Consider the following 22440-nt stretch of genomic DNA (forward strand, 5'->3'; position numbering starts at 1 on the left):
CACACCCATATTCTCCAATAATCACCTGTCCTATTCAGCATTACACACACATGTCCATAATCAAGCCTCACCTTCAGCATTAATTCCACATCTGTCAATAATCACCTGATCCCATCTGTATTACACCCACATCTTTTACGAACAACCTGCCACCTTCAGCACTACATCCACATGTGTCAACAATCACCTGGCCCATCAGCTTTAAACTCACATCTGTGAATAATAAACTGTCCCCTTCAGCATTACACCCACATCTGTCCATAATCACCTGTCCCCTTCAGCATTATACCCACATCAGTCAATAATCGCCTGTCCCCTTCGGTATTACCCCGTCATCTATCAATAATCACCTGTTCCAAAGAACAAAGAAATGTACAGCACAGGAACAGGCCCTTCGGTCCTCCAAACCCGTGCCGACCATGCTGCCCATCTAAACTAAAGTCTTCTACACTTCCTGGGTCCGTATCCCTCTATTCCCATCCTATTCATGTATTTTTCAAGATGCCCCTTAAATGTCACTATCGTCCCTGCTTCCACCACCTCCTCCGGCAGTGAGTTCCAGGCATCCACTACCCTCTGTGTAAAAAGCTTGTTCTGTATCCATCTCGCCAGCTCACTCAACATCCACTGCCCTACCTGCATCAATCGTCTTTGTGACCCTCGTTGAAAAACTCTTATCAAGTTTGTGAGACACAACCTCCCCTTCACAAAACCATGCTGCCTCTCGCTAATACGTCCATTTGCTTCCAAATGGGAGTAGATCCTGTCTCGAAGAATTCTCTCCAGTAATTTCCCTACCACTGACGTAAGGCTCACCGGCCTGTTGTTCCCTGGATTATCCTTGCTACCCTTCTTAAACAAAGGAACAACATTGACTATTCTCCAGTCCTTCGGGACATCACCTTAAGACAGTGAAGATTTCTGTCAAGGCCTCAGCAATTACCTCTCTAGCCTCCTTCAGTATTCTGGGGTAGATACCATCAGGTCCTGGGGACCTATCTGCCATAATATTTTTCAAGATAACCAACACCTCATCTTTTTGGATCTCAATGTGACCCAGGCTATCGACACACCCTTCTCCAGACTAAACATCCACCAATTCCTTTTCTTTGGTGAATACTGATGCAAAGTATTCATTTAGTACCTCGCCCATTTCCTCTGGCTCCACACATAGATTTCCTTGCCTATCCTTCAGTGGGCCAATCCTTTCCCTGGCTATGTGTAAAAAGCCTTGGGATTTTCCTTAACCCTGTTTGCCAATGACTTTTCGTGACCCCTTTTAGCCCTCCTGACTCCTTGCTTAAGTTCCTTCCTACTTTCCTTATACTCCACACAGGCTTCGTCTGTTCCCAGCCTTCTAGCCCTGACAAATGCCTCCTTTTTCTTTTTGACGAGGCCTCCAATATCTCTCGTTATCCAAGGTTCCCGAAATTTGCCGTATTTATCCTTCTTCCGCACAGGAACATGCCGGTCCTGAATTCCTTTCAACTGACATTTGAAAGCCTCCCACATGTCCGATGTTGATTTACCCTCAAACATCCGTCCCCAATCTAGGTTCTTCAGTTCCCGCCTAACATTGTTATAATTAGCCTTCCCCCAATTTAGCACATTCACCCTAGGACCGCTCTTATCCTTGTCCACCAGCACTTTAAAACTTACTGAATTGTGGTCACTGTTCTCGAAATGCTCCCCTACTGAAACTTCTACCACCTGGCCGGGCTCATTCCCCAATACCAGGTCCAGTACAGCCCCTTCCCTAGTTGGACTATCTACATATTGTTTTAAGAAGCCCTCCTGGATGCTCTTTACAAACTCTGCCCCGTCCAAGCCCCTAGCACTAAGTGAGTCCCAGTCAATATAATGTTTCCTTCAGCATTACACCACGTGTGTCACTATTCATGGGCGCAATTCTCCAATCCCCACCGGGTCGGAGAATCGCCGGGGGCCGGCGTGAATCCCGCCCCCCCCCCCGTGTCCCGAATTCTCCGCCACCAGAGATTCGGCGGGGGTGGGAATTGCGCCGCGCCGGTCGGCGGAAATCATGCCGGTCGGTGGGCCCACCCCCGGCGATTCTCAGGTCCGCAATGGGCCGAAGTCCCGCCGCTGTCAACCCACGGCAGCCGGCGTGGATTGAACCACCTTTCGAACGGCGGGACAAGGCGGCGCGGGCGGGCTCCGGGGTCCTGGGGGGGGGGGCGCGGGGCGACCTGGCCCCGGGGGGTGCCCCCATGGTTGCCTGGCCCGCGATCGGGGCCCACTGATCCACGGGCGGGCCTGTGCCGTAGGGGCACTCTCTTCCTTCCGCCTTCGCCATGGTCTTCACTATGGCGGAGGCGGAAGAGACCCCCCTCCACTGCGCATGCGCGGGGATGCCGTGAGTGGCCGCTGACACTCCCGCGCATGCGTCGCACGGCAAAGTCATTTCCGCGCCAACTGGCAGGGCACCAAAGGCCTTTCCCGCCAGCCGGCGGGGCGGAAATCAGTCCGGCGCGTGCCTAGCCCCTCAAGGTGAGGGCTCAGCCCCTCAAGATGCGGAGAATTCCGGACCTTTCGGGCGGCGCGATGCCGGACTGATTCGCGCCGTTTTTGGCGCCGGTCGGCGGACATCGCGTCGATTGCGGAGAATCCCGCCCCATGTCTCTCCTTGAACATTTCATCCATATTTTGCAATAATCACCGAGCCCCTTCAGCATTAAACTTAAACATGCCAATAATCTCGTCAATCCTTCAAAATTACACCCACATTTGGCAATAATCATCACTACCCCTTCAACATCACACATACATCTGTCAATGATCACCTGTCCCCTTTATCATTACACCCACATATCTCAATAATCACTGTACACTTCAGCATTACATCTACATCTGTCAATATTCACCTGTCCCCATCTGTATTACACCCACATCTTTTACTAACCGTGTGTGTACTTCAGTATTACACCCACATCTGTCAATGATACACCGTCCCCCTCAGCATTACACACACATCTGTCCCTTTCAACATTCAACCCACATATGTCAATAATCACGTCTCTCCTTCAACATTTCAACCACATCTGGCAATAATTATCACAGCCCCTTCACCATCACACACACATCTGTCAATAGTCACCTCCCGCCTTCACATTTTCACACTTACCTGTCAGTAATCACCTGACACCTTCAGGATTACACCCACATCTGTCAATAATCACATCTCTCCTTCAATTTATACCCACATTTGGCAATCACCACAACCCTTTCAGCATCCCACATATATTCTGTCAATAATCACCTATCCCCTTCAGCAGAACACACACATCTGTCAATGATCACCTGTCCCCTTCAGCATAACACACACGTCTGTTAATAATCACCTGATCCCTTCAGCATTACACTCACATCTGTCATCATCTGTCCCGCTGACAAGGTACACCATGAGTCCGGTGGTGGCGGCGACTCTTAAGATTTGGGGGCAGTGGAGGCATCATAGGGGTGAGGTGGGGGCCTCGGTTTGGTCCCCGATTTGAGAGAACCATCGGTTCGTCCTGGGAAGGATGGATGGGGGGTTTCTGAGCTGGCATCGGGCAGGGATTAAAAGAATGGGGGACCTGTTCATTGATCGTTTGCGAGCCTAGGGGCGCTGGAGGAGAAGTTTGGGCTACCCCCGGGAAACGCTTTCAGGTACATGCAAGTGAGGGCGTTCGTGAGGCGGCAGGTGAGGGAATTCCTACTGCTTCCAGCACGCAGGATTCAGGACAGGGTGATCTCGGGGGTATGGTAAGATCTCTGCGATTTACCAGGAGCTGCAAGAAGAGTAGGAGACCTCGGTGGAGGAGCTAAAGGGCAAATGGGAGGAGGAGCTCGGTGAGGAGATAGATGAGGGTCTGTGGGCTGATGCCCTGAGTAGGGTTAATTCTTCCTCCTCTTGCGCCAGGCTCAGCCTGGTACAGTTTAAAGTTGTTCACAGAGCGCATATGACAGGGGTGAGGTTGAGTAGGTTCTTTGGGGTGGAGGACAGATGTGTGAGGTGCTCGGGGAGCCCAGCAAATCACGTCCATATGTTCTGGTCGTGCCCGGCGCTGGATGGGTTTTGGAGGTGTTTTGCGAGGACTATGTCCAAGGTGGTGAACGCCCGGGTCAAGCCGAGCATGGGAGGTAGCATTATTTGGGGTATCGGATGAGCCAGGAGTGCAGGAGGTGAAAGAGGCCGGTATTCTGGCCCTTGCGTCCCTGGTAGCCCGGCGGAGGATTTTGCTATTATGGAAAGATGCGAAGCCCCCGAGTGTGGAAGCTTGGATCAATGACATGGCAGGGTTCATCAAGCTGGAGAGGATAAAGTTTGCCTTACGAGGGTCTGTGCAAGGCTTCTTCAGGCGGTGGCAACCGTTCCTAGACTTTCTCGAGGAGCGTTAGGAGGAGGTCAGCAGCAGCTGCAACCCAGGGGGGGTGGGGAGGGTTTTTTTCCTTTGGGGTGGCGGTTGGGTTAGGGTGCGGTGTTTCCCTATTTGTGTTTTTATTGTTATATGGCGGGTTATTGTAGTTTGGGGAAATTCTATGTATATTTCCTGCGGGTTGTGTTCTTATGTTCTTGTTTCTTTTTTCTGTAGGGGGGAGGTTGTTGAAAATCTGTTGAAAATTTGAATAAAGATATATTTTTTTAAATAATCACCTGTCCCGGCCAGTATTACACTCACACCTGTCAATCATCACCTGGACCCTCCAGTATTACACCCACACATCTAATCATCTTCCCCTTCAGCATCACACCTACATCTGGTATCACAGTACTCTTCAGAATTAAACCCACATCTGTCAACAATCACCATCAGCAGCACATCCACATCTGGCAATGATCATCTGTCCCCTTCAGTATCACATCCACATCTGTCAATATTCACCTGTCCCCTTCAGCACTACATTCACATCTCCCAATAACCACGTGTTCCCTTCAGCATTACACCCACATCTGTCAATAATCACCTCTCCCCTTCATTATCACACCCACATCTCCCAATAACCACATGTCCCCTTCAGAATTACACCCACATCTGTCAATATCAACCTGTCCCCTTCAGTATTACATACTTTTCTGTCAATAATCACTTTTCCCTTGCAGCATTACACTCACATCTGTCATCAATCACCTGTCCCCTTCTGCATCACACCCACATCTGCCAATAAACATCTGCTCCCTTCAGCATTACACCCACAGCTGTCATCACCTGTCCCCTTCAGAATTACACACACATCTGTTAACAATAACCTTTCTCCTTCAGCATTATTGACCAGGTGGTCAATAATCACCTGCCACCTTCAGTATTGCAATCACATCTGTCATAATCACCTAGCCTCTCAGCATCACACCCACATCTGTCAATAATCACCTGTTTTCTTCTGCATTATGCCCACATCAGTCAATAATCACCTGTTCCTTTCTGCATTACATCCACACCTGTCAATAATCACCTGTCAACTTCAGTATCACACCCAGAATAATTATCTGTCCCCTCCAGTTTTACACCACATCTGTCATAACTCGCTTGTCTTCTTCAGCATCACACCCACTCTGTCAATAATCACCTGTCCCCTCCGTATTCCATCCACATCTGTCAATAATCAGCTGTCCCCTCAGTATTACACCCACATCTGTCAATAATCAGCTGTCCCCTCAGTATTACACCCACATCTGTCAATAATCACGTGTCTCTTTCAGCATTAGAGCCATATCTGTCAATAATCACCTTTCTCCTTTTCAATGCACCCACATTTGTCCGGAACACAGACGAGGAAGGGGCAGCCCCGCCTCAGGAGCTGCTCAGAGCACAGGTAACATTACATGACCAAGCAGTATTAGGGCATGATAGTGAACCCATCACAGTGCGAAGGTGTGACTGATGTGGTCAGTGACTTTGGGACTGGTCACTCTCTATGGCCAGAGTTACCAACTGCACAGAGAGGAGGCCCAGGATTGTGACTCCTGACCAAGGTTTCATTTCTGAATGACAAGAACATATCTCATCACAAATGGAGCCACAGACAAGGAAACATGATTCTGAGTGTATTTACATCAGTGATAATTACTTGTATATAATATTCACCAGTGCCCATGTTGTGCAGCTAAATCTCCTTGACCTATCAAGCCCTGCCGCTAGATCTTGGAGCATCCTAGATATCCACAGTAGAGGTAGGGGTAGCCTGTTAACTGCTATATTTTGTTATCTGTAATAACCTTTACATAGAATTTTATTTACATAGAATTTTACAGTGCAGAAGGAGGCCATTCGGCCCATCGAGTCGGCACCGCACCCTACCCAAGGTCAACACCTCCAACCCTATCCCCATAACCCAGTAACCCCACCTAATCCCCATAACCCAGTAACCCCACCCAACGCTAAGGGCAATTTTTGGACACTATGGGAAATTTAGCATGGCCAATCCACCTAACCCGCACATCTTTGGACTGTGGGAGGAAACCGGAGAACCCGGAGGAAACCCACGCACACACGGGGAGAATGTGCAGACTCCGCACAGACAGTGACCCAAGCCGGGAATCAAACCTGGGACCCTGGAGCTGTGAAGCAATTGTGCTATCCACAGTGCTACCGAGCTGCCCTTGGTGGGCAATCTCTGGAATCCGAGACCTGCGGGGCATTGGCCTGCTTTAGGGGTCCTGCTGTGGATCGGTGCACACTCCTTGGCCTGCAGAGCTGGATCACAGGGAATGGGGATTGGGAAGAGCCGGACACTCCCGGTGCCACCTGGGTAGATGGCTCTGGGGTGTTGAACTGCTGCTCCTCCTCCCTATGGGTCCCCTACAGCCACTGGCTAACTCCTTCAGGAAAAGGGGCAGCTAGGGTGAGATCAGAGTGCTCCACGGCCCTTTCACATTGACACTAATGGATGACAGTTTGTGCCTCAGCAATGAAGTGCAGTAGTACACGACCGATATCCTGGACCACGGTTTCCAATGCGATGGCCAGCCTACCAGTGTTGACCCCAATATGATACTATGCCAGTGCGATCGTACCTGTCTGAAGGCTCAAGGACTCCTCCATTATGCCTTGCAATCTGAGGAGTCCCTTCCCGATGTTCCCGAGATTGTCTTTGCAGCTCCAACAACTGAGGTAAAGCAGATTCCAGACGCTCGTCATCTGTCTCAGATTCAGCAAATTCCTGGCCTCCAGCTGTCCCCTGACTGCCGACACCCTGCCTTCATCTGCCGAGGATCAGACAGTGCACTGTGCTCACCAGATTGTGATCCTGAGGCTACTCCAGGAAGTACATCCTTACGAGGTGTGTGGCTCTGTGCAGGTGGAGGGTGTGGGTGAGATCTCTAACAGGCCTGCAATTAATTTGCCATCAGATTCATCTTCTGAGGTGTCTTCGGGCCTTGGGTCATGGGTTTGACTCTTACCGAATTCTGATGCTTCCCAGATGTGCCTGTGAAAGAGAGATCGTTCGTGCATGGCAGGATTTTGTGTAACAGGAAACATCACTCACAGTTTTGTTGGCGGATGGATATTGACGTGCAGGACCCTCACTTGGTTGAGTGGCGCCAACCTCACGGTCAGTACAGGGACAGTCCATAACTTCGCTGGCCAGTTGCATGGGTCAGACAGGACTTTCCGGTCCGGCATTCCATTACCGGTTGGGACCTCTCCCTCTTGTTCTGAGCCAGCTTGTCCTGCATGAGGAGAGGTGGAGAGAATGTAAGCAGGACACCTGCCATACCAGATGAGATGCCTGGCCTGTTTGGGTGGTGAATGGCATTCTGGGTGGGATGAGGACGCCATGCGCAGAGGAGATAAAAATGTCTGTGAAAGGAAGAGTGGTGATGTTCCATGAGCTTGTAGTGAGTGAGATCCCTTTGGATGTGTGATGGGTTTGTGAGTGTGTGAGTTGGTAGAGTGATGAGAAGGGTGACTTACCCTAATGGAACAGTAGAGATCATTCATTTTCCTCCTGTACTGAGTGGCAGTCCCCTTTTGAAGGGGGTTGGTGCTCACCGCTGTTGCATTTGTCATCTTGGGTGAGGCTTTTCGCCCAGAATGGGGGCAGAGGACTTTGCGTTGGGCCTCTACTGTACCCAGCAGGCACTTGAGAGAGGGATCATTGAATTTGGGGGCCGCATGTTCTTCCTTTTTTGGAAGTCATGACTGTCTAGCAGCTTTCAATCCCTCACACAGAATTTTAGCTCTGTGTAGGGGTGACTTTTAAATATGGAGCCCAGATTACTTAAGGACTGAGATCATGGTGGAGCAAGCAAATCAAAGACCGCCCTGCCAGCAATTTGAAATGAAACCCATGCCTCTGCATTTTTTCAATAGAGTGGAAAAAAAACACCATTGCAGTCAGTGGGCCAGACATCACTTTCCTCAGCTAATATCAGACTTTACCAATTTCTGGAACGATTCAGTCCTAAGTCTTTATAAGTTGTTGTGTTCAGTTAATAATATTTACTTTGTTTAATTCTTTATAATGTATGGTAAAGTTTATTTTTGCTATAGATGTGGAATGTTGTGGCGTAGTTCTCTCGGTTAGTTGCTGGTTGATCAGATTTTGTCTTTAAATGTCAATGGTCTCCAACAGGATTACAATAAAAGGAATATTTCAACAGGGGAACTGGCAATACAATTTCAAATTTCTGTAAAAAACTTGAGTAATAAGTTGCAGGTCAAATACCACATGTGTTTGGGCTATCTTTCTGTATTACTTAATGTAAATACAAAGATCACAAATTGTTCATTGATTAACCTGTCTCAGTGATTCTTTTTGTCAGCTGTAAAACATGGGATATCTTTGGCACACCACTTGAGCTGGCAATGTGCCAATTTTCAGTCCTGTCACTTGTGCCGAACCAAGCAACTATCAGAAGCAAAGTTCTATGTTCTATGATCTATGTACAGAAGATAAAATAAAAGTAAAGTGTGAAAAGCTTGTGCTTGAGGTGAAATTATTTTATTTTCTTTCATTAGGGATATTCCAACTTCAGTCAGAATTTGACCACATCTCACAATCACCTGACTGGAAAAAGAGATTACCTAAGAAAGCTGAGGCATTATTTGTGATTTTGTATGTATTTTAAGTGTAAAAGTTCTGTGCATCTTACCGACAGTGAACGTGAACAAAAAAGGAGGTTCTTTCAGAGAGAGATCAAATAGATTGTAAAACACGCAGAGTATAAGGAACAAATTGGGTGAATTGCCAGTGCAAATTCAACCTGAAGTGTAGAGCACGATAGGCAATAGAGACATGACTACTAGATAGTCAGTACTGGGGACTAAATATACCAGATTATCAATATATAGGGTTATAAAGTCTCCAGGAAAGATCAAGAATAAGGGAAAGTTGTAGCTTTGGAGATTGAGTAATTACTTCAGTGATTGAAGATATAATCGGAGTAAAGCAGGTTCTGAAGACATTGACAGTAAGTAGAATTTTAAAAACTGAAAATGATTTAAGATGCCACTGGGAGTTGTATATAGGCCCTCTGGCTGCAACTGTGAAGTGGTAGGATGTATAAATACAGGGATGAGACAAGCATGTAACAAAGGCAGAGCTATTTTAATGGATGAACTTAACTTTCTTGTAGATAAGTGGACTGGTACGCACGGAAAGGTGTTACATTCTTGATGTGTGCAGAATAGTTTACTGCAATAGTATGCCCTGAAATGAATAAGGAGGAATGCCATTTTAGAACAGTGCTGAGCAGTAAACAGATTTTGTTCACAGCATAACAATGTGTGAACATTTATCTGAAAGCTATTATAATTTCAAGTTCAATGTAATTTTTGAAAGGGAGAAATGCAGAACATTAAAATTCTAGATTTAGATAATGTGGACTTCAATGCAATGAGACAGTTTACTGTAAACTGAGCAAATTTGTAAATTGGTAAAATGACAGAACATCAGCAGGAGGTGTTCAATAAATAATTGAATGTGATACAAAAACAGTTTATAGTCCTCAGAGGCAAGACCTATACTTGCCAAAAAAAAGCCAAGGACAACTGAAACTAAAAGAATAAGCATACAAAAATACAAAAGAGAACATATTTTGGCAAAACTACAAAAATGAAATTTGAAAAGAAACTTGCAAGGGATATTAAAATCATCAATTTTGTACAATTATGTTAGAAAATTGTGGGTGGAAAGGGGCAATGTGGGCCCATGAAAATGGATGGAGGTGATATTGTTGACAAAAATAAGGAAATGGCAGGCATGTTGAATAAGGATTTTCAAATTCTGTGATTCTCCTGAGGCAGGGGATTGGGACTAAGTAGAATGCTCTTTCAGATAGCCAGTGCAGACTCAATGGGCCGAATGGCCACATTTTGCACTGTAACAATTCTGTTAAGTAGTACAGTAGAGGAAGAGGATAACATGCCGAAAGAAACTAATATTGAATCACTGATGGGATTTCACCAAAATTATCAAAAGCAAAATAAAGTGAGGAAGAAAATAATGGCATTAAAGAGTGACAAATTCCTAGGAACAGATGGATTCCTTGCCAGAGTTTTAAAGAAACACCTGAGAAAAGCCACCTACAATCTTCCAAAGTTCTCTCAATCTGGGAAGTGTTCCTTCAGATTTGGAAAATAGTGCACGTCACTCTGTTATTTAAGAAAGGCAAGAAAGAAAAATCAGGAAATTATAGACCAGTTGACCTAACATCGGTTGTCGTAATATTGCAAGAGTCCATAATTGAGCACTAATTGACTGAAAACCTTGAATCTTCAACTGATTGGAAAGAATCACTGTCTATTTGTAAAGAATAGGTCATGTCTGACAAACCTGATAGACTTTTACAAAGAGATGACTAAAGACATCTACAGAGGACAATGGAATGTTGGTGCAAAGTTGAATTCCAGAAGGCATTTAACAAAGTTCCTCATAAGAGACTGTTAGCTAAAGATAAAATGCAACAAATCAAAGGCAAATTATTAACCTGGGGCATGATTTGTCCTGTTTTGCTCAGTGCCAATCCCAATCGTGGGACAGACCCAAAATGGTCTTCGGGCTGGGCACCGAGCCCCCCGTGAGTCACCCAACTCACGGAGCCTGGCACGATCTGAATCACGCCTCGCTGGGCATAATCCAAATAATCATATTTAAATGATCAATTGGGTTCATTTAAATATGCATAGCCAGGTTGAAGCCACATTCTTTCAGCTCCCGGGAGTCACAGGCCACACCGGCGAGGCCTCACCCGGACGCTGATAAATACTGGTCTTCACTTGTGCAGAGCAGGTGTGATGACTACTGGAGCCCCCCGGGTGGTCGGAGACGGGGCAACCTTGGCAACCAGGCACACTGGCAGTGCCAACCTGGGAGAGCCTTACGGCGACTCATTTAAATAGCCAAACACCGGATTTGCCCAGACTCACAGGCCACGCAGGGAGACCTTGCCAGGGCGCCGTTTAGTACTGGTCCACACAAATGTGGATCAGTCGTAATGGCACCTGGGGGGGTCTCCCTGGCTACTGGAGACACCCGGTTAGGTAGTTGAGGACAGGGCAGGGTGGCACCCTAGCATTTCGCCTGGCACATGGCCACCTTGGCACCCTGATAGTGCCACCCGAGTACCCTGGCAGTGCTGGGTTGGCAGTGCTGGATGTCCAGGTGCCAGGTTGTCACTGCCAGCGATCGGGCCCAGGGTTGCCTTTCCAGGTACAAGGGAGTGATGGGGGTGCAGACTCGATGGGCCAAATGACCTTCTTCTGCACTGTAGTGATTCTATAAAACAAAACTAGATCCATTGAAGGACCAAAGACACTTGGGGCGCTATTCTCCCCCACGCCGGGTGGGAGAATCGCCAGGGCGCCGCATGAATCGCGCCACGCCGCCCCAACCCCCGCACACTATTCTCCCACCCCCCGGAAACCAGCGGCGCGCGATTCGCACCGGGCCGCTTGGAGAACCGGCGAGCGGCAATTCTCCGGCCGGATGGGCCGAGCGGCCGCTACGATACGACAGGTTCCCGCCGGTGCCGTCCACCCCTGGTCGCTGCCGGCGGGAACTCTGCGGGAATGCTGGGGGGGGCAGCCTGTGGGGGAGGGAGGGGTCTCCTTCACCGGAGTGGCCTCTGATGGGGCATGGCCCGTGATCGGGGCCCACCGATCGGCGGGCCGGCCTCTCTTTCCCCCACCCCCACCCCCCGGGCCTACCTCCTTCCACGCGCGGCCCCAGACAACGGCCTCATTTTGGTGAGGGGCCAGCGTGCATAAGACGTTCCCCGCGCATGCGCAGGATGGCACGGCCCAACTGCACATGCGCAGGATTAGGCTGCCCCAACTGCGCATGCGCGGGTTGGCAAGGCGCCCATTTGGCACCGCGCAAGGACACTGGAGCGGCGTGAACCGCGACAGTGCCGTGCTGGCCCCCTGTGCGGCGTTCACGACGGCGCGAACACTTGGCCTCCATATTGGAGAATCGCCCCCTTGGGGTTTCATGTACAAAGAGTAAGAAAATGTCTTCAACAGGCACAGAAAGAAATCAAAAATCACGATTAAAAAGGCCATTGGAATGTTGGCTTTTATATCTAGAGCACTAGAATTTATACGCCACAGACAAAGTCCTCGTGAGGCCACATGTCTACAACTCTGGACAGGGCAGCACGGTAGCCTTGTGGATAGCACAATTGCTTCACAGCACCAGGGTCCCAGGTTCGATTCCGGCTTGGGTCACTGTCTGTGCGGAGTCTGCACATCCTCCCCGTGTGTGCGTGGGTTTCCTCCGGGTGCTCCGGTTTCCTCCCACAGTCCAAAGATGTGCGGGTTAGGTGGATTGGCCATGATACATTGCCCTTAGTGTCCAAAATTGCCCTTAGTGTTGGGTGGGGTTACTGGGTTATGGGGATAGGGTGGCGGTGTTGACCTTGGGTAGGGTGCTCGTTCCAAGAGCCGGTGCAGACCCGATGGGCCGAATGGCCTCCTTCTGCACTGTAAATTCTATGATGATGATGATGATCTTAGGAAAGATATATTCACCTTGAAGAAAAGAGGTGAGGAAATGATACCCAGACAACAAGACTTAAATTACAAGGAGAGGTTATACAAACTAGGGTTTTATTCCTTTGAATTTAGAAGGTTATTGTCGAGTTTGATCAGGGTTTTTAAAAATGTTAAGGAAAACAGAGAGGGTAGATAGAGAAAAGCTATTTCTGCTGGGTTGGAGGACTAGAGGGCATAGTGTAAAATTTAGATTGAGGAGTGATAGTAGAATGCTGCTCCACAAATGGCAATTAATGATAGATCGGATATTGATTTAAAATCTGAGATTGATAGATTTTTGTTAACCGATGGTCTTTGGGACATGGAGCAAAGGTGGGAATAGGAGTTTGGTCACAGATCATCATGGCCACATTAAATGGTGGAGCAAGCTTCAGGGACTAAATGATCTGCTCCTGGTCCCATATTCTTAAAGAGAACTTTTATACAGTGTGGGACCTGAACTGACATTCCATCTCCCTCATACTGATGACAGACTCATAGACCCAGGAATAGCTGCAGCTGTAGGTTTGCAAACTCTGGCTGGGTGTTTAAACCTGTGACATTTGCCCAAATACAAATATTATTGCATTTACATTCTAAAAGATGGTTCCCCTGTAATTAATTGTATTTATCATGGTTTGTATGCGCAAGATGTTTCAAGAACTGGACAACTGCCCACAAGCAGCTGAAGGAAGTATGTAGTTGCAAGGGCTCTACTTTTCTCCCTGCAGCATTTGCGAGTTTCATCCTCCATCTCCTGAGTAGTCAAGAGAATTGCAACCAGTGGCTCTGTCCAGAAGACAGTTACTTTTAGGAAGAATATAACCTCCAATAGAGTTTTATATCTCAGCCTCGCGAGCACAGCTGTGCTTGGTGCATAGCTCTGAATTAAAGCTGGTGTCCATCGGAAGTGGTAAAACCAACAAATTCTGCACTAGGAAATTACATTCATATTGTAAGCAAAATTTCCACGTTCATTGTTGATATGAAACAGGGGCAGGTCAAAGTAACTTGACTAAAGTTATCCCACCAGGTAGTCTGGACCACTGCTAATGGGCGGGATTCACTACAATCGGCGAATTGGCCTGATGCCGGCGCCAAGACCGGCGCGAACCACTCCAGGGTCGGGCCAACCGGAAGTTGTGGAATTCTCCGCATTTCCGGGGGCTAGACTGGCGCCGGAGGAGTTGGCGCCTCACCAGCCGGCGGCAAAGGGACTGCGCGAGTTAGCGCATGCGCAGAACCGCCGGCGTGGTTTAGCGCATGCGCAGAACCGCTGCCGTGGTTTAGCACATGCGCAGACTGGTCGGCGTATTCTGGCGCATGCACAGGAGGTGTCTTCTCCACGCCAGTCATGGGGGAGCCCTACAGGGTTCGGCGCGGAAAGAAGGAGTGCTCCCACGGCACAGGCTCGCCTGCAGATCGCTGGGCCCCGATCACGGGCCAGGACACCGTGGCGCCCCCCCCCCCCCCCCCCCGGGGGTTGCAACCCCCCGCTCCTCCCCCGAGGACTGCACCAGCCGATTCTGAATCCCACCCCTTATCTTTAACTTGGAGATCCTGAAGATACAGTCAGAAAGCAAAATGTGTATGTCGATTTCTACATGTTGATCTTTGGGAAAAAAAATGAAGTGTCTGTGCGGAGTCTGCACATCCTCCCCGTGTCTGCGTGGGATTCCTCCGGGTGCTACGGTTTCCTCCCACAATCCAAAGATGTGCAGGTTAGGTGGATTGGCCATGCTAAATTGCCCTTAGTGTCCAAAATTGCCCTTAGTGTTGGGTGGGGTTACTGGGTTATGGGGATAGGGTGGCGGTGTTGACCTTGGGTAGGGTACTCTTTCCAAGAGCTGGTGCAGACTCGATGGGCCGAATGGCCTCCTTCTGCACTGTAAATTCTATGATCTATTTGTTCCCTCCAACAAACCTTGGACCTCAGTCCTTATTTTTTTTCTTTCGCAGAAATCTAAGTAGCTATTTTCATGAAATATGAATTCAAATGGAATTACCTGAGTTTTGCCGCTCATGTGGAGTATCATCAGTATGAAGAGAAAATTGATCTGTGATACTTTTTAAGTTGCCAAGTTTCAAAGTTGATTAGCGGGGCACTATTGTTGATTAGTAGGCACAAACCGCAAGTACAAAGCATTTCTTTCTCCCAGTTTTTTGCAGCAGTGCTTGAGGGACTCATCGTCCACTCGGGCAGAATCACTGACAATTGGGAGGGTTGGTACACCATGTAAAAACTGAAGTGAAAAGCGAGGTAGACAAACAGGTAAAGGAATGGGTTGCAATACAAAGATTGGCACAAATGCCACCTTGAAACAGCTACTGCTGCCATCACGGTAGCACAGTAGTTAGCACTGCTGCTTCACAGCTCCAGGGTCCCACATTATATTCCCGGCGAGGATCGCTGTCTGTGTGGAGTCTGCATGTTCTCCCCCTGTCGGCGTGGGTTTCCTCCGGGTGCTCCGGTTTCCTCCCACAGTCCAAAGATGTGCAGGTTAGGTGGATTGACCATGATAAATTTCGCTTAGGTTAGGTGGGGTTACTGGGTTACCGGGATAGGGTGGAGGTGTGGGCTTAAGTGGGGTGCTCTTTCCAAGAGACGGTGCAGACTGGATGGGCTGAATGGCCTCCTTCTGTACTATAAGCTCTATGATCAAAATACAAATAGCTCTTATTTGAGAATGGTGCTCACACAGTCTAACTGATCACTGAAATCTATCTCTGCCCCATACTGAATGGTCAGCATACCAGCCCATTAAAGCTCTGTCTCCTCATCGGAGCACAGGATTTGGATTTGGCTTTATTGTCACGTGTACTGAGGTACAGTGAAAAGTATTGGTCTGCGTACAGTCCAGACAGATCATTCCATACATGAAGAAACATCAGACATACGATTGATACACTGTAAATACATCGACACAGACATCGGTGAAGGATAAGGGGGGTAGTACTACTCAGTAGAGAAGATGTGTGGAGAGATCAGTTCAGTCCATAAGAGGGTCATTCAGGCGTCTGAAGCAGTTTTTGAATCTGTTTTCTCAGACTTTTGTATCTCCTGCCCGATGGAGGAGGTTGGAGGAGAGAATAACCTGGTTGGGAAGGGTCTTTGATTATGCTGCCCGCTTTCCCAAGGCAACGGGAGGTGTAGACAGAGTCAGTGGAGGGGAGGCGGTTTCGCGTGATGGACTGGGCTGCCTGTTCACTCCTGTCTGGCACAAAAGCAAAATGGGTAAGAGGGCCAATCCATGGCTTACAAAGGAAATTAGAAATATCTGATCCAAGGAAGAAGCATACAGGTTGGCCAAGAAAAATAATAGGTCTGAGGATTGGGAACAGTTTAGAATTCAGCAAAGAAGGCCCAAGGGATTGATTAAGAAGGGGAAAATACAGTACGAAAGTAAGCTTGCAGGAAATGTGAAGACTGACACTAAGAGTTTCTATAGATAGGTGAAGAGAAAGAGATTGGTAAAGACAAAAGTAGGCCCCCTACAGAAGGAAACAGGGGAATGCATAATAAGGGACAAAGAAATGGCTGAGCAATTGAATACATACTTTGGCTCTGTCTTCACATAAGAGGACACAAATCAGATACCAGAAATGGAAGAGAATGAAAGGTTTAGTGAGAAGGAAGAACTGAGGGAGATCAATATTAAAAGAGAAATGGTGCTGGTAAAATTGATGAGATTGAAGCCGGATAAATCCACAGGGCCTGATAATCTGCATCCCAGAGTGCTTAAGGAGGCGGCTCCGGAAATAGTGGATCATTGGTGGTCATCTTCCGGGATTCTATAGACTCTGGAACAGTCCCTGCAGATTGGAGGGTAGCTAATGTCACTCCAGTATTCAAAAAGGGTGGTAGAGAGAAAATGGAATTATAGACCAGTAAGCCGAACATCAGTAATAGGGAAAATTCTTGAATCCATTATCAAGGACTTTATAGTGGAACATTTAGAAAGCAGTGGCAGGATCAGTCAGCCAGCATAGATTTATGAAGGGGAAATCTTGCTTGACAAATCTGTTGGAATTCTTTGAAGATGTAACCAGTACAGTTGACAAGGGGGTACCAGTCGATGTGATATATTTGCACATCAGAAGGCATTTGACAAAGTCCCGCATAAGAGATTATTGTGCAAGATTGAAGTGCATTGGGGGAAGTGTATTGAGGTGGATAGAAAACTGCTTGACAGAGAGGAAACAAAGAGTAGGAATTAATGGGTCCTTTTCAAATTGGCAGGCAGTAACTAGTGGAATACTAGAATACCCCAGCTATTCACAATATATATTAATGATTTGGATGAGGGAACAAAATGTAACATCTCAAAGTTTTCAGATGATACCAAGTTGGGTGGGGGGGTGAACTGTGACAACGATGCAGAGACCCTACAGCATGATCTGGACAGGTTGGGCGAGTTGTCAAATCAGTGGGAGTTGCAGTATAATTGGTTAAGTGTGAGGTTACTCACTTTGGAAGCAAAAACAGGAAGGCAGATTACTGCCTGAACGGTTGTAAATTGGGAGAGGGGAGTGTGCAGCAGGACCTGGGTGTCCTTGTGCACCAGTCGCTGAAGGTAAGCATGCAGGTGCAGCAGGCGGTAAAGGAGGCTAATGGTATGTTGGCCTTCATTGCAAGAGGTTTCGCGTATAGAAGCAGGAATGTGTTGCTACAATTATGCAGGGGCTTGGTGAGGCCACACCCAGAATATTATGTGCAGTTTTTGTCTCCTTTTCTGAGGAAGGATGTTCTTGTTCTCGAGGGAGTGCAGCGAAGATTTACCAGACTGATTCCAGGGATGGCAGGACTGTCATATGAGGAGAGATTGACTAGGTTAGGATTGTTCTTGCTGGAGTTCGGAAGAATGAGGGGGGATCTCTTGGAGACTTATAAAATTCTAAAAGGCCTAGACAGGGTAGATGCAGGGAAGATGTTCCCAATGGTGGGTGTGTCCAGAACCAGGGGGCACAGTCTGAGGATTCAGGGTAAACCATTTCGGACAGAAATTAGGAGACATTTCTTCACCCAAAGATTGGTGAGCCGGTGGAATTCATTACCACAGGAAGTAGTTGATGCTAAAACATTGAATATATTCAAGAGATGGCTAGATATGGCACTTGGGGTGAATGGGATCAAAGACTATGGGGAGAAAGCAGGATTAGGCTATTGAGTTGGATGATCAGCCATGATCGTGAAAAATGGCGGAGTAGGTTCGAAGGGCCAAAAAGCCTCCTCATGCTCCTCTCTTCTATGTATCTATGTCTGTCACGACTCTCTGTAGTTCCTTACGGTAGAAATTTCCTATTTTAGTTGAATGTTTATTTCTCACATTAAAATTTCTGTCTGTGTTGAAATCTGCCTCTTTGAAAACTTTTGCTGAAATAACCTTTATCTTAAAGCAAGGTGCAGTTATTTTTTCCTTTATTTTCAATATTCTCTTCCTATTTAAATTACATTTCGCAATCTTGTCTTGTTCATCTTATTTTTTCCATTCTCGTTTGTTTTACGTGTGAGTGATGCTGAAATGGCTTCAATGCCTGTATAGAAATAGGCGAGAGGACATTTGAGTCACCCATGCTGTTTATGGTCAAGTCCTTTTGCTGTCTCTTTCACTCACCCTCCTGTAAAAAACAAAGTCCTTTCAGCAGAGCAGCCTTAGCAGGTGAAACTCCAAATGCACAAATACCACTTTTCGGAGTGGTTCTGTACACAAGTATTCATGGAACTTTTTTTTTATCCTCTATCTGAATACTGCACACACTCCAATTCATATTTGGTGGTTGACTACACCTGAGGCAAAGCTGCCTGACTAATTAAAAATGTGCAAATCCTACATGTGGAAATGTTGACAGATTTAACATATTCAGTAGAGTATAAGAGAGATTCAAAAATGTTATTTCCCCACTACAGAGTTTGCTAAACAGGATTTTTTTTTGCAGACAGTCTTCCTTTAAACCTTTCGGATAACATTTTTGCAATGCAGGAAAAACTTACCAAAAGTAGCAAATAAAAAATGAAGAGGACGCAGATTTCTGAGAAAATCAGATAGACTGACGCTGACATTTTTCCAAACTTAAAGTAACTCTGAAATGTAGAATAAGGTACCAGGCATTTAATCCTATTTTGAGTTTTAAATCTCAAAATATATTCTGGAATACTAGTTTATCGATAATCAATTATTCCCTGACTTCAACTAATTTCTGAAGACTACTTCACAAATTTGAATATCTTCATTTGGCATGGCATACTGATTTGCAATACAATCTGTTCATACCATGTTTCAATGTGTTCAACTTTAATGCAAATCTTTTTTATTATGGAGTCATCTTTACGGGATATTTTATATATAATCAACATTAGACTCAATACCAAGGAAAGTCTCACCAGGCTAATAAACAGTCCTGGGGGAGATGATATCCTAAATTCCTTGAACTGTTAGCATGGTATATATGACATTTACTAAACATATAAATTGATATAAAGTCTTATCGTGCAATTATGACTCCAGTAGAGTTGTAGATTTAGAATATTAGTTTTACTGAAATGTGTACAGAGAACTGTTGTTCAAACTTAAACAATTTGCTCAAAATGTATTCACAATGTTTGTTCATGCGCAAAAAGCCATGTAACTGTCTGTTCCACATTTGCTATGGTGGACAGCAATAATTGAAAAAAATTGCACGACCTATTGGATCATCACAATGGCACCATAATTTAAAATTTATTGATGAAAAACACAATATTTCTCTTGACACCAGGTCTTCATCGTAAATCTCATCCATCCTTCATTGGCATGAGGTGGCTGTGGATAAATAATTATGGAAATAATGCCTAAAATATTTGCCAAAGTAAGCTACCTTGGACTGTTTGGAATTTATTGCATAGGATTGTTCAGTATAAGGCTTAAGGTTGGTGATTTCCTCCTGAATTGCTTTATTCCCAGACATTGCCATCCTCCCCAACTACCACCAAGTCCTCTCCATCTGACCCCATGACCACCACCAGAGCCAATCAGGTACAGTATCATCTACCATCTACACCATACTTTCACAGGTATAGAGAACATTGTACAGCTACATTGGGAAAGAGGCCTTTCCTGGATTTGAATGTTTTGTAACAGGTACACTTGTTAATAACTAGCTTTAGAGAAGACAAGCGTGCTAATTCCACAGCAAAAATGTGATGCTGTTTATTAAAGAACATCCAGCAGTATTATGGACTTTCTTTTTGCTTTGACAGATTAACTGTTTCTGGTAAGAACAGAAAATATATATTTGTCTTGTACATTTTTGTTTCCAGCTTTCTCTTCATTTACCATTTTGCCTTTGGTTAGAAATAAACCAACTGTCTGCTCAGCTGAATATAACAATGAAACTGACTCTGCAAATTATCTAAGCTAGATAAGTTACTATTATTATTGTGCATCATGATGTCACACCTGTGCCCTAGCTGAACATTTTGTAGATGACACAGTGGACAGGTTCCAGTGTGTTAATGATGAATTCACCAAATGTTTGGTATTGTTGTTCCGGCTTGAGGTAAGCCCACCATATAAATTTTATTGACCTGTGTGTGTGTGTGTATGGAGCCTAGGCTTCAATCCGTTTGGAACCAGCATGAGCCCTCTCACTTAAAGCTGAGTACAAGCCAATGAGTACATTGGCTGATCACAATCCAGCTAAAAGCTTTTATTGAGCAATTGAGAAAATGCCTTCATTGGGCATCACTTGACCCTTGATCCACACTCCTGGTTGCATGGATCTTTAAATGTAGTAGAGCACACAAAATGGAAATTTTACCCATGTACAGGAAGGGATTGCTTTGTTGAGGTAAAGATAGTGGCCTTTAATAGAGCTTCCCCTTGCACAGTACCTAAAGCTGTTTGAAACATATTCAAAGATGTTCGGTTCCATTTGGTTCAATTAAATGTTGATATCCTCCATGGCCTCACCCCACCCTATCTTTGATATCTCCAGCCCTACAAACCTTTGAGATCTCTGCACTCCTTCATTACCGGCCTCCTGTGCATCCCAGATTTTAATGCTGCTCCACTGGTGGCTGTACGTTCAGCTCTCTAATCCCAAGACTTTGCAGTTTCCCCCCTAAGTTCCCCTCCCTCTCTCTCCTTTAAGACATTCCTTAAAAAAATATCTTTGTCAAAATGTTTTGTCATCCTTTTGAAGTTCAGTTGGTTTGAAGGCACTCCTCTGAAGCACTTGGGGATTTTTTTGATGATGTTCAAGATGCCTCATGAATACCAGTTGTTACCACAAAATCCAGTCTAATGGCATTATACATAAAAGGTCCATGGTATTGTTTTCTTCTCAAAAGCAGCATTCATCCTCTCATTGTACAACCTTTTGCAACAATGTTTGTTTTCCCTCTGATTGTCAAATGGCCTAATCTCTGAAGATGAATGTGTTTAACAGTCTAGAATGTCTGCTGTTAATATCCATTATTAAAAAGTCAAAACTAAGAAAATTACATAAAGTTGAACACAATTTATTAGACTTAAATTTATCTGTGTCATACAATACTTCTCTAATATGGCAATTATCCAAGTTTATTTTGCATGAGCACTGCAATTTTTGTTCTTGAGGTAAATGGAACTGAAAGCCAAGTTGCTACAATATAATACACTATTTCTTCTTATCATAGTGTAAAATACTGTTTTGCACAATTGTATCACAATATTGCTAAATTTCAATCTTAGTTTCAAATACTGACAAGGTCGAGTATTGTTCTCGAAAGTAACACATGATTAAACAATAGCTGTATTGCATTGTGCAACCTCACTCCAAGCAGGGTGATGATAACGTTGTTTAACATCTGTGGCCTGTGTTGGAAAATTATGTTGTGCACAAAATAAATATTTGGTGAGTAAGAGTAAAAAATTTATATAATTATATGTTGCTGAATTTGTTGATGTTCCCAAACCAACAAGATATTAAAATGTATCTAGGAACTAATGAAATTGATTTTACTTATAATATTTTGAAAAAATTAACAGCATACCAGTTTTCCTAAACTGTGTGTGTCAAGAGGCATTTTTATCTTGGTCCTTGGGCTCTGGGAGAGAATGGCACTAAACTTGAAGCAATGTGATACTCTTTCTACTCTTTTAATCTCCTGTGTGTCCTCATGAGAGGGCTCAAGGGGAGACACTCATGTTTTCTAATCTCTGACCTTGGTACCCATGGAAAGTGGGATACCCTGATGTCATTCTGAAAAGCGTAATTTATCTTCTCCAAGATATTATTATACAGTCATCAATGGAAATATTACATGCCTGCCCTTCAACAGAACGTATCTAACGTCTACATTCTATAAGGTCCTTTGTCAAGTGCTTTGAACAGTGACACTGCTTATAACCAATGTACTCTTCTTTACTTTCCCTGGATCCATGTGGAATTGTTTATCAGTAGCTGCTCTGAATGATTAAATGCTTTTATCACCTTCTAAAAGTGA

The 22440-nt window shown here is 45.6% G+C and overlaps 1 protein-coding gene across 2 annotated transcripts in view; it reads left to right on the plus strand.

Moving 5' to 3' along the window:
* The window catches only part of LOC140396150 (RNA-binding protein Nova-1), a 428879-nt gene that overhangs the window by 312882 nt on the left and 93557 nt on the right, over positions 1-22440 (plus strand). Inside the window, exon 4 of one of the 2 annotated variants that reach the window (XM_072484329.1) lies at positions 19916-19987. The exons of the other annotated variant lie outside the window; for it this stretch is intronic. Coding sequence (XP_072340430.1) covers positions 19916-19987 — 72 coding nt within the window. The remainder of the gene's footprint in view (positions 1-19915; positions 19988-22440) is intronic. 2 annotated transcript variants of the gene reach the window in all.

This window comes from Scyliorhinus torazame, chromosome 2 (assembly GCF_047496885.1).
Source record: "Scyliorhinus torazame isolate Kashiwa2021f chromosome 2, sScyTor2.1, whole genome shotgun sequence".
Taxonomy (NCBI): Eukaryota; Metazoa; Chordata; class Chondrichthyes; order Carcharhiniformes; family Scyliorhinidae; genus Scyliorhinus; species Scyliorhinus torazame.